At 45.1% G+C, this 13218-nt stretch overlaps 1 protein-coding gene across 4 annotated transcripts; it reads left to right on the top strand.

Annotated features, from left to right (window-relative positions):
- Positions 1 to 6189: 6189 nt before the first annotated feature.
- Positions 6190 to 12508, top strand: LOC135551850 (ras-related protein Rab-5A). 4 transcript variants are annotated; one of them, XM_064983107.1, is made up of 7 exons: positions 6250 to 6366; positions 7402 to 7492; positions 8255 to 8484; positions 8578 to 8729; positions 8930 to 9052; positions 9159 to 9252; positions 9448 to 12508. In XM_064983107.1, the coding sequence occupies exons 3-7, from the start codon at positions 8319 to 8321 to the stop codon at positions 9561 to 9563; spliced, it is 651 nt and encodes a 216-aa protein (XP_064839179.1). In that variant the 5' UTR covers positions 6250 to 6366; positions 7402 to 7492; positions 8255 to 8318; the 3' UTR covers positions 9564 to 12508. The 4 variants fall into 4 exon arrangements, with proteins under 4 accessions (XP_064839181.1, XP_064839179.1, XP_064839178.1 ...); XM_064983109.1 differs by lacking the exons at positions 6250 to 6366; positions 7402 to 7492 and adding an exon at positions 6190 to 6208; XM_064983106.1 differs by lacking the exon at positions 7402 to 7492 and having other exon boundaries at positions 6252 to 6366.
- Positions 12509 to 13218: the final 710 nt, after the last annotated feature.

Genomic DNA, 13218 nt, shown 5'->3' with positions numbered 1-13218 from the left:
GATCCCAGACAACCGAGGGACCATAGCCAGTCCCAGACAGATGAGTGATTGCATGGCCAGTCCCATACACACTTAAAAAAAAAATCTTTACCTTTATTTAACTAGGCAAGTCAGTTAAGAACAAATTCTTATTTTCAATGACGGCCTAGGAACAGTGGGTTAACTGCCTGTTCATGGGCAGAACGACAGATTTGTACCTTGTCAGCTCTGGGATTTGAACTTGCAACCTTTCAGTTACTAGTCCAATGCTCTAACCACTAGGCTACCCTGCCGAGAGACTATAGCCAGTCCCAGACACAAAAGGCACCGCATGGCCAGTCCCAGACACATGACAGACTATAGCCAGTCCCAGACACATGACAGACTATAGCCAGTCCCAGACACATGACAGACTATAGCCAGTCCCAGACACATGACAGACTATAGCCAGTCCCAGACACATGACAGACTATAGCCAGTCCCAGACACATGACAGACTATAGCCAGTCCCAGACACATGACAGACTATAGCCAGTCCCAGACACATGACAGACTATAGCCAGTCCCAGACACATGACAGACTATAGCCAGTCCCAGACACATGACAGACTATAGCCAGTCCCAGACACATGACAGACTATAGCCGGTCCCAGACACATGACAGACTATAGCCAGTCCCAGACACATGATAGACTATAGCCAGTCCCAGACACAAAAGGCACCGCATGGCCAGTCCCAGACACATGACAGACTATAGCCAGTCCCAGACACATGACAGACTATAGCCAGTCCCAGACACATGATAGACTATAGCCAGTCCCAGACACATGATAGACTATAGCCAGTCCCAGACACATGATAGACTATAGCCAGTCCCAGACACATGACAGACTATAGCCAGTCCCAGACACAAAAGGCACCGCATGGCCAGTCCCAGACACATGACAGACTATAGCCAGTCCCAGACACATGACAGACTATAGCCAGTCCCAGACACATGACAGACTATAGCCAGTCCCAGACACATGACAGACTATAGCCAGTCCCAGACACAAAAGGCACCGCATGGCCAGTCCCAGACACATGACAGACTATAGCCAGTCCCAGACACATGACAGACTATAGCCAGTCCCAGACACATGACAGACTATAGCCAGTCCCAGACACAAAAGGCACCGCATGGCCAGTCCCAGACACATGACAGACTATAGCCAGTCCCAGACACATGACAGACTATAGCCAGTCCCAGACACATGACAGACTATAGCCAGTCCCAGACACATGACAGACTATAGCCAGTCCCAGACACATGACAGACTATAGCCGGTCCCAGACACATGACAGACTATAGCCAGTCCCAGACACATGATAGACTATAGCCAGTCCCAGACACAAAAGGCACCGCATGGCCAGTCCCAGACACATGACAGACTATAGCCAGTCCCAGACACATGACAGACTATAGCCAGTCCCAGACACATGACAGACTATAGCCAGTCCCAGACACATGATAGACTATAGCCAGTCCCAGACACATGATAGACTATAGCCAGTCCCAGACACATGACAGACTATAGCCAGTCCCAGACACATGACAGACTATAGCCAGTCCCAGACACATGACAGACTATAGCCAGTCCCAGACACAAAAGGCACCGCATGGCCAGTCCCAGACACATGAAAGACTATAGCCAGTCCCAGACACAAGAGAGACCATAGCCAGTCCCAGACACACAAATGATCATAGCCGGTCCCAGACACACAAATGATCATAGCCAGTCCCAGACACACAAAGGACCATAGCCAGTCCCAGACACACAAAGGACCATAGCCAGTCCCAGACACACAAAGGACCATAGCCAGTCCCAGACGAGAGAGAGAGAGAGAGAAACTATAGCCTGTCCCAGACATGAGACCATAGCCAGTCCCAGATGAGAGAGAGAGAGAGAGAGAATAGCCAGTCCCAGACACACGAGATTGCATGGCCACTCCCAGACACGAGAGAGAGAGAGAAACTATAGCCAGTCACAGACACACAAGGGATCATAGCCAGTCCCAGACACACAAGGGATCATAGCCGGTCCCAGACACACAAGAGACCATAACCAGTCCCAAACACACAAGAGACCGTAGCCAGTCCCAGACTAACGAGGGACTGCATGGCCAGGCCCAAACACACAAGAGACCATAGCCAGTCCCAGACTAACGAGGGACTGCATGGCCAGTCCCAAACACACAAGGGACCATAGCCAGTCCCAGACTGACGAGGGACTGCATGGCCAGTTTCAGACACGAGGGACCATAGCCGGTTCCAGACGGATAGTAGGAGAGAATGGAACTAATTGAAACTGGGTCGACGTTCTGATAATTTTCTCATCAATTAAACATCTGATCTTAATTTATGTTCCCTAAATTTGTTAAGAACACAGTGCATATAATTTTATGGAGTTGACGCTATGCCAAAGTTTTTTAAAGTACATTCTAAAAAGAAAAGGTTCTTGGAGTATCCTTTAGGGGTTCTTCAAATTGAAACTGTGGGGGAACCCCTATAAGTTATTCGACAGAACCCTTTCAAAGGGTTCTTCAAAGAACCCCTTTTAATGGAACCTCAAAAAACAGTTGGGATATATTTTTAATGTTATGTGTTGATGTTCTCTGTATCCATAGCCACAGTGATTTTGCAGTGCATAGTGAACGAACAGGTTTCCTGTTATATTCAGAGGTGTAGGGTGGGTGAAGTCTGTGAATCCCCAAAAAAATCATCATTATTCAGAGGATTAACAAAATATGCACAGAACAGTATTCACTGTTTTGATAATGGTTTTCATACACATACCTTGTCCATAATGTAGAGGCCTATGGGATATTCATTAACGAGGTTAGGAAGGAGGATGGTAAATGTGATCTGCATAACATACCAATTGAAATGCCCTTGTCAAATCAAATGTATTTGTCACATACACATGGTTAGCAGATGTTAATACGAGTGTAGCGAAATGCTTGTGCTTCTAGTTCCGACAATGCAGTAGTAACCAACGAGTAATCTAACCTAACAATTCCACACCTACTACCTTATACACACAAGTGTAAAGGGATAAAGAACATGTACATAAAGATATATGAATGAGTGATGGTACAGAACGGCATAGGCAAGATGCAGTAGATGGTATAGAGTACAGTACAGTGGGGAGAACAAGTATTTGATACACTGCCGATTTTGCAGGTTTTCCTACTTACAAAGCATGTAGAGGTCTGTAATGTTTATCATAGGTACACTTCAACTGTGAGAGACGGAATCGAAAACAAAAATCCAGAAAATCACATTGTATGATTTTTAAGTAATTAATTTGCATTGTATTGCATGACATAAGTATTTGATCCGTCAGAAAAGCAGAACCTAATATTTGGTACAGAAACCTTTGTTTGCAATTACAGAGATCATACGTTTCCTGTAGTTCTTGACCAGGTTTGCACACACTGCAGCAGGGATTTTGGCCCACACCATACAGACCTTCTCCAGATCCTTCAGGTTTCGGGGCTGTTGCTGGGCAATACGGACTTTCAGCTCCCATCAAAGATTTTCTATTGGGTTCAGGTCTGGAGACTGGCTAGGCCACTCCAGAACTTGAGATGCTTCTTATGGAGCCACTCCTTAGTTGCCCTGGCTGTGTGTTTTGGGTCGTTGTCATGCTGGAAGACCCAGCCACGACCCATATTCAATGCTCTTACTGAGGGAAAGAGGTCGTTGGCCAGGATCTCGCGATACATGGCCCCATCCATCCTACCCTCAATACGGTGCAGTCGTCCTGTCCCCTTTGCAGAAAAGCATCCCCAAAGAATGATGTTTCCACCTCCATGCTTCACGGTTGGGATGGTGCTCTTGGGGTTGTACTCATCCTTCTTCTTCCTCCAAACAAGGCGAGTGGAGTTTAGACCAAAAATCTCAATTTTTGTCTCATCAGACCACATGACCTTCTCACATTCCTCCTCTGGATCATCCAGATGGTCATTGGCAAACTTCAGATGGGCCTGGACATGCGCTGGCTTGAGCAGGGGGATCTTGCGTGCGCTGCAGGATTTTAATCCATGACGGCGTAGTGTGTTACTAATGGTTTTCTTTGAGACTGTGGTCCCAGCTCTCTGCAGGTCATTGACCAGGTTCTGCCGTGTAGTTCTGGGCTGATCCCTCACCTTCCTCATGATCATTGATGCCCCATGAGGTAAGATCTTGCATGGAGCCCCAGACCGAGAGTTATTGACTGGCATCTTGAAACTTCTTCCATTTTCTAGTAATTGCACCAGCAGTTGTTGCCTTCTTACCAAGCTGCTTGCCTATTGTCCTGTAGCCCATCCCAGCCTTGTGCAAGTCTACAATTTTATCCCTGATGTCCTTACACAGCTGTCTGGTCTTGGTCATTGTGGAGAGGTTGGAGTCTGTTTGATTGAGTGTGTGTACAGGTGTCTTTCATACAGGTAACGAGTTCAAACAGATGCAGTTAATACAGGTAATGAGTGGAGAGCAGGAGGGCTTCTTAAAGAAAAACTGTGAGAGCTGGAATTCTTACTGGTTGGTAGGTGATCAAATACTTGTGTCATGCAAAAAAATGCAAATGAATTACTTAAAAATCATACAATGTGATTTTCTGGATTTTTGTTTTAGATTCTGTTTTAGATAACATTTACAGACCTCTACATGCTTTGTAAGTAGGGAAACCTGAAAAAATCTGCAGTGTATCAAATACTCCCCACTGTATGAGATGAGTAATGTAGGGTATGTAAACATTTAAAGTGGCTTTAAACATTTAAAGTGGCTAGTATACATGTATTACATAAGATGGCAAGATGCAGTAGATGGTATAGAGTACAGTATATACAGTTTAACAGTCTGATGGCCTTGAGATAGAAGCTGTTTTTCAGTCTCTCAGTCCCTGCTTTGATGCACCTGTACTGACCTGCACCTGTACTGACCTCGCCTTCTGGATGATAGCGGGGTGAACAGGCAGTGGCTTGGGTGGTTGTTGTCCTTGATGATCTTTATGGCCTTCCTGTGACATCGGGTGGTGTAGGTGTCCTGGAGGGCAGGCAGTTTGCCCCCGGTGATGTGATGTGCAGACCTCACTACCCTCTGGAGAGCCTTACGGTTGTGGGCGGAGCAGTTGCCGTACCAGGCGGTGATACAGCCCGACAGGATGCTCTCGATTGCATCTGTAAAAGTTTGTGAGTGCTTTGGTGACAAGCCACATTTCTTCAGCATCCTGAGGCTGAAGAGGCGCTGCTGCGTCTTCTTCACCATGTTGTCTGTGTGGGTGGACCAATTCAGTTTGTCTGTGATGTGTACGCAGAGGAACTTAACTTACTACCCTCTCCACTACTGTCCCATCGATGTGGATAGGAGGGTGCTCCCTCTGCTGTTTCCTGAAGTCTACGATCATCTCCTTTGTTTTGTTGACGTTGAGTGTGAGGTTATTTTCCTGACACCACACTCCGAGGGCCCTCACCTCCTCCCTGTAGGACGTCTCGTCCTTGTTGGTAATCAAACCTACCACTGTAGTGTCGTCCGCAAACTTTGTATGCCTCCTTGTCTGTATACCTACAGACACAAAAGTGAGCAGTTCAGTCATCTGCACCCAATACAGCTAGCCTTCAACATATTGTTATAGCCTATATATTATTACCTTTTTGTTGATTGATATGCATTGAATTGTCTATTTTCGCAAATATGAAAAGATAGATGGTATCATCACAAAACAATATACATTTAGATCATATAAGGGACAAACCTTACCTTAAATTGAGGAGATCTTGACATTTTTCAGTTAAGTGCATGCACCTGCTGTCCTTTCAAATTCAAATCCCAATGTTTCATTTGGGCCACCAACTAAGGAGGTTCCTCAATGAACCCTAACTCCTATGGGGATCTTGGAATAACCTTTTGGTGGCCATTTTCAGTGCTAAGGTTCTTCGAAGAACTTTGAGGATCTTCGAAGAACCCTTGTTGAACCCCTCATTTTTAGAGTGTATGTTGTTCAGAAGGAATGCAAGTTCGAATAGAGTTTCTGCACACGCGCACTTCACGGAGGAGGCGTCCCCTAGCGGAAATATACACATATACGCTACAACGTGCCAATAGGATCTCGCTAGCTCTTGGTTGGCTTTGCCCGAGGTGGAGCTTGTTCTGCCCACTATGCTTCATTTGCTCCCACTGTAAACGACACAGAAATTATCTTGGGTTAGTTATAACTATCTTTGGTCACATTCTCTGCAAGAGCAGACTTGCTGTGTGACGTGTAGAAGGGGCGGAAGGGATGCTTGTGTTTAGGTTCTAAATGGGAAGTTGCAAGAAGAAAGAAAAAGGTGGAGACGTGATCTGGGTTGTTGAAATTAATTGTAGGTTTAACTATGCGTATCCGCACTGCGCCCTTTAATTAGTGTATAGACTCTTTTGGGGGTAGTCTGTGTTCATAAACAACGCCTAGGTTTCAGGTATAGTACGCGAAATGGTGTTACAGGTTGTGGATTTCAGCTCGTTAGTTGCCAGCTGGCTAGCGAACGTGCTATGCTAACATTACATGTCTGATGAGGAACGCAAAAATAGGCCTCGGCCCCGAATTGGGAAGGACTCTAACGTTAGGTAACAACGGGTTTGTCAGTTCAAAGTTCCGACTTAAACAGTGTTCATAATAATATATATTGGTTGTTGATCGTGGCGGATATGGGCTCGTCATACCCTTCTACTTGCTAGCTAACTATATTCTTGAAAAAGCTAGCCAGCCAGCTCCATCATCGCATACTGACATGTTTTGCTAGTTTGCCAGCCAGTTAACGTTAGCTAGCTAGCTGTTTAGCAAGACGGTCAACAATCAGGTAGCTAGTATGTAACGTTATAGCATACGTTATTAATTCGGATGCTGATGTAGCTACATAAACAACCAAGCTAATAATCTATCTAGCTAAATTATCAAGATATCTAACGTTAGTTGGGTAAGCGTTAGCTTCTATTCGGGAATGTCGTCCTCTCAATGTTCTAGCTATCGCTAGCTACGAAAATAAAACGAAGAATAGCTCACGTTAGCTATACTAGTAACGAGCTAGTTTGGAAATTTGAACTATCCATACTAGCATTGATTCATAACAGTGCTAGTTGAGTTCCCACTTTGAAGGCAACAGCCAGTACAGCCCGTTGCTGTCAGCCTGCATGTTTACCTTTTAGCTTGTCGCTATTAGTTAGTTAGGCATTGGCGAACTTATTTACATTGGAAGGCATTCTTAAAACATCACTGCAACGCCTTGCCCTTCAGCCTGTATGCGATTGTAAATATGTCACCTTGCTGAGTAGTGTTTTCCTCATAATGTGTGTGTTTTGTCACTTGAGGGGTTAAATTTCAGCACCTTGACTGAGAATGTTACTTTGTGTACCCACAGGGCGTGAATGGTTTTGACTGGAAACACATATGGGGAGTTCAGAGCCATATCATTCTATCTTTTTACTACTGCCAACTTGAAAGATTTACATGTAAGGCACACAACCTCTGTCAGTTACATTTGAACAGCGAAAAAAGCTCTGTCAGATCAGATCCATCTCTCTGATATACCACTCGGACTGGTCAGCTAGCTAGGTTTGGCTGGCTGTGTGGCAAGGAAAGGTGGGGATACCTAGTCAGTTGCACAACTGAATGTAATCAACTGAAATGTGTTTTACCCATTTAACCCAACCCCTCTGAATCAGAGAGGTGCTGCTTTAATCAATGTCCACGTCATTGGCTCACAGGGAGCAGTTGTTGTTGGGGGTTAACAGCATGGCTCAGGGGAGAACAGCAGATCTTTCCACCTTGCTGACCTTACCGTTACTGGCCCAATGCTCTTAACCACTAGGCTACTTGCTGCCCCAACCATGTTTATTTTTCTACATGTTTTTCTCTCTTGTCTTCAGTGGAGACAGGAGAATCTATCCATTGTTTACTTCCTTGAGGAAGGAGGGGAATAATTTCCAGTCAATTATGTAGTTCATCACTAAGTTAATCTTGTTGTGAGGCATGTCTGGACTCCGATATCAAGGTTTCTTCCTTTTCTCTTTCGAGAAGCATTTCCACCCCTGGCTCAATCATAGAGGATGTAGATCTAGGCCAGGGTTAAACTACGCATCAAAACGACTTTATGAAAACATCTTTATCTCTACTTCAAAACACCCTTATCTCTAACACATCTGACATAGCCCTAGTTAAAAATATCATCAGAGACACGTGTTTCATTGTTTTTCCTCTATTGACTCCTCCAGCTGAAGCCCTAAAAGTGCAGTCAGACGTGTGGGACAGACACTGACCGGGGGATCTGACCAGGCCATGGCCAACAGGGGAGGTGCTACGAGACCCAACGGGTCTAATGCTGGGAACAAGATCTGCCAGTTCAAGTTAGTGCTGCTGGGGGAGTCGGCGGTGGGCAAGTCCAGCCTGGTGCTCCGCTTTGTCAAGGGCCAGTTCCACGAGTTCCAGGAGAGCACCATAGGAGGTGACTTACGACTGCACTCGATGCACTTCAGCCTGTTTTTTTACAGTTCAGGTCAACTATGTATTTGACATATCTCTCTGCTCTCCTCCCCAGCGGCCTTCCTGACCCAGACGGTGTGTCTAGACGACACGACGGTGAAGTTTGAGATCTGGGATACGGCGGGACAGGAGCGCTACCACAGCCTGGCGCCCATGTACTACAGAGGGGCCCAGGCTGCCATCGTGGTCTACGACATCACAAATGAGGCAAGTGGTGTCATGATGTAATCAATACACTCCCCACTCATGATCAGGACCTCGATAGATTACGTAACCAATGCCACCTTCCTTGGTCAAAATGATAATTGATCTCACATGTTTGCATAGGTGGTCACACTTGTGATCCCTTCACGCTGGATTATTCAAATACCTTTGGAAGTTGTGAGTATCATGTTTCTTGTCTCCAGGAGTCATTTGCCCGGGCCAAGAACTGGGTGAAGGAGCTGCAGAGACAAGCCAGCCCCAACATTGTCATCGCTCTGTCAGGCAACAAGGCTGACCTCGCCAGCAAGAGAGCCGTCGACTTCCAGGTGAGCCCCCCAAACACCCTTGCCTGTCTCGTGCCACTTTAGAACACACCTGTGTGTGTCTGAGTTTGACAGACAGTGACTGTCTCTGACATGGTTGTTTTCCCAGGATGCCCGGTCTTATGCAGACGACAACAGCTTGCTCTTCATGGAGACGTCGGCCAAGACATCTATGAATGTGAACGAGATATTCATGGCTATTGGTAGGTACCTCTCACTCCTTGATCTGCATCACTTTACTGATCTATAATTGAATAGGGCCCTGCACAAGCAAATGCTCTAATACATACTTAGAAGTAACAAGAAAATGTGAACTAGCAGGATGTTTTGATCTAGCGATCTTCATCAGTAGCTGGCATTTTGTGAAGTTTTTGTTTTGTTTTTCCTCCGTGCTCTAGCGAAAAGATTGCCCAAGAGCGAGCCTGCAGCCGCTGGAGCTAACAGTGGGCGGAACAGGGGCGTCGACCTAACTGAAGCCGCCCAGCCAACCAAGGCCCCCTGCTGCAGTAACTAATGCGATGCCCACCTACTGCAGTGACTAATACGACCGATGCCCGACTTTCGCTGCAGTAAACTAATGTGACGCCCCCCCCCCCACAAAAAAACTCTCTGATCTGCAGCAACGAAAAAAGTTGATATCTGAACCCTCCTTCCCTTCTCCTCTCTGCAGTAACTATTGCAAAGCAACACCCTCGTCTATATTTCTCAACTATGCCCCACCCCTCCCCCACTGGTTCTGCTGTTACTAATTGAGACTCCTCCCACCTTCCTTTTTTTCCCCCCCTTAAATTAGTGCTGCCTTCCCTACCCCATTCCTCCAGACTATTGGCTAGCAGCAGGACTAAAGGGCGGGGCTCCTGTGATTTGGTCTCCTCTCCTGGGATAGATAGACTGTTTCTAATACGCAATCTCTCATGTCCTTTTTTTTGTTTTTGTTCGATTTTTGTTTTGTTTTTCACAGTTATTCATCGGAATTATGGATGCATGTATCACTACAAGGCCTAACATGATGATGGAAAAAAAATCTATTTTAACTTTATTCAGGGCACACAAAACATCTTAGTGAAAAGAGGAGTGTCTCCAAAAACACTGACAGACAAAACAGAGGGAGAGATGAGAGGGGAAGAGAGGCTCCAAAGGTTTGTTAGGGCTAAATCATAAGGAAGCTAAGAAAAAACTGTTTAGCAGGGACTTGGATCCCTGCTAGTTTCTTTCTCTGTTTGTCCCTCTGTTTGTCTGGCCTCTTCTTTCTCTTGTGTAACATATTCATATGCTTTCTCAACTAAACCTTTTAGTACCACTAGTGTAGTGTTGTTCCCTTCTCTCTTGGCCCCATCCCAGGGCCTTGCCTGCTTCTAGCGTTCAGTCCCAAATCAAACCTTAACTAACTCCTGAACCAGGGGTGTCTAACTCATTTTGCCCCAGTGGCCGCATTTGGTCTTCAACAAGGTCCAAACGGCCGCACTGAAAATTGGTTTTATTTCCTTGCCGCCATCGTATTTGGAATTTTGATGCTTTTTCATTGTCTAGTGATTATTATCCAGCTGGACAGTCAAGAAACTGTATGCATGTAGGTCCATTATCATTTCTATATAGTTTCAAAAATATATATATTTTATTTTTATTTTCACTCAAACCACCCGCGGGCTGGATTGGACCCCCTCCTGGCCACGGGCCATATGTTTAACACCCCTGCCCTAAACCCTTATGTACTTTGTGTAGGTCTGAGAGGATTTGAGGTTGTAAACAATGTGGGGAATATTCTTACCTAGCCTATCAGAGGGTGTATTAGGAGCATTATCACCGTAATGCTCCTAATATTCTGTCCTTTCAGATCTACACAATTATTGAAGGGGGTGGGTTTGGGATTGGGCGTAGCTGTTCTAGTGGCATCGTGCAATGGTTCACAGTAATTGCTCTGTGACTTCTATAGTTACCACCACAGTATGGCATCGGGGCCTCTGGGGCTTGTTCACTAGTAACCCCCACCCACCCAATTCCAAGCCTCCAGACCACTCCCCATCCTGTCCTGATGGTTTCTGTCTGAGGGAGGGCATGATCCTGGTCTATATGGGCTATGATGTCAGCTGTCCTTTATGTCTCAACATGTAATGGATGAGATTAGGTAATGGTTGAGGCCTAATGCCTGTCCAGATATGAACAGGGTGCTGGTTGGAAGGCAGCTGTTTTCCACCTAGAGAGAAAGGGGAGCATGGTGAGGTGACCTCTGTAGGTGTCATTAGGAATCCGCTGACACTAGGGCCCTGTCTGACACTAGGGCCCGGCCCTGTCCAAATGGCACCCTATTCCCTATGTAGTGCACTATTGACCAGGACTCTGGTGCCATTTGGGACGTCACTCTCTTTGTCACGGACACTGAGATCGGTCACTTCATCCCCTGTTCTATAGGAAGTGCTTTAGACACTGTCTGTCAGTGTGTGTACACATGGGGACTGGGCTGTCTGGTGATACAAATATCCTCAAAGACAACAAACACACATGACACACACACTGTGTATACACACAGGTTTATTCCTTTCTCAACCCTGCTAGATCTAATTACTGTAATATAACACACACACCTAACCACAAGCTACAACACACTTTTCACACAGTTAAAAACACCCCCCCACCCCTTTCTCCAGGTCTGTCTTCCTCATGCCTTGCACTAATGACGCTCATGAATATATCTTGTCATAATTACAGCCAGTGTGATATAAATATATTTATAAATAATATGCTGTAAATAGGGTAATTGACAGGACTAATGCTTGCTAGGGAGTTGTCTAGATAATCATTAAATAACAAAATACTGTACAGTTAGCAAAAAATACACTTTGTATGGGTTTAGAGTTGTGTTTTTTTCACACACAGTCTATTCTAATTGATGGTGGTCTTTATAAATGTGTGTAGTGTTAACAAAAAAATGTACTTGCATTTCTTTAGTGGTCTGTCTTATGTTTGTTTTTTTCAAGAAAAACTGGATTTTTTTGGTTTTCTGTTTTTTAATATTCTCTCTTGCATTTCATTAATAATTTTGTTAGCCATCTAAAGCTAAGAATCCCTGTCCAATACTCATTGTCCCATTGGAACTGAACTCACACACCATACACTGTCTGGGTGTAGAATCCCTGTCGCGGGAACAGATCGGATTGACAAAACTAACCGTCCGCCCGTCTTATAACGTCTCAGTAAGAATGTAACAACGTTGTAGGAACAATGTAACAACAGTAGTAGTAGTAGTAGTAGAATAAAAAAGAAAGACTGTTCCGTTCTACTGTTGGTACTAGCTGGTGGATCATGATGATGATGAATAAATGGATTAACTCTTAGAGACGTACATTGTTTGTTGTTGCTGTGGACAGTTAATTGCAGATGGAAAAAAAATAACAAAGGCAAGCATTTTACAGTACTGTTAAATATTGACCAAATAAATACAGAAATAAAATGTAGAATTTACATGGGATGAGGTTGTATTGTGTGTGTGGAGTAAAATATTTTGTTTTACGGTTGTTTTCAGGTGTTCCAGTTACTCTGTGTAGGGTAAAGAACCCCTACCACTCTGTGTAGGGTAAAGAACCCCTACCACTCTGTGTAGGGTAAAGAACCCCTACCACTCTGTGTAGGGTAAAGAACCCCTACCACTCTGTGTAGGGTAAAGAACCCCTACCACTCTGTGTAGGGTAAAGAACCCCTACCACTCTGCCTGAGGTTCCAGTGAAGTCATGTAATGTTTCTCTGACCATTTGCTGCATTTAAAACAACTGGGAACTGGGAAATCTCAGACTTCAGTGTGCTCAAGACAACTGGGAACTCTGGGGGGGGTAGATGAGCTGACTGAGAAATATCTTCTGAACGGTCATCCAACTAGGAATTCCATGTAAAGACAATCGGGCGTCTTTATAGCGGTCTAAGGCACTGCATCTCAGTGCTAGGTGTTACCAGGCTGTATTGCAACCGGCCGTGATTGGAAGTCCCATAGGGCGGCACACAATAGGCCTAGCGTCGTTAGTGTTTGGCCGGGGTAGGCCATCATTGTAAATAAGATTTTTTTCTTAACTGACTTGCCTAGTTAAATAAATATCAAACTTGTCCTCACCCTGGCTCTCAGAGAGCAGCCCCAACAGCTTACAGACAAGAAGTTATGATGACTGAATATTATCAGGTCA

The sequence above is a fragment of the Oncorhynchus masou genome, chromosome 13 (assembly GCF_036934945.1).
Source record: "Oncorhynchus masou masou isolate Uvic2021 chromosome 13, UVic_Omas_1.1, whole genome shotgun sequence".
Taxonomy (NCBI): domain Eukaryota; kingdom Metazoa; phylum Chordata; class Actinopteri; order Salmoniformes; family Salmonidae; genus Oncorhynchus; species Oncorhynchus masou.
The sequence above is the reverse complement of the archived record's forward strand: the minus strand, read 5'-3'. Positions and strand labels throughout refer to the sequence as shown.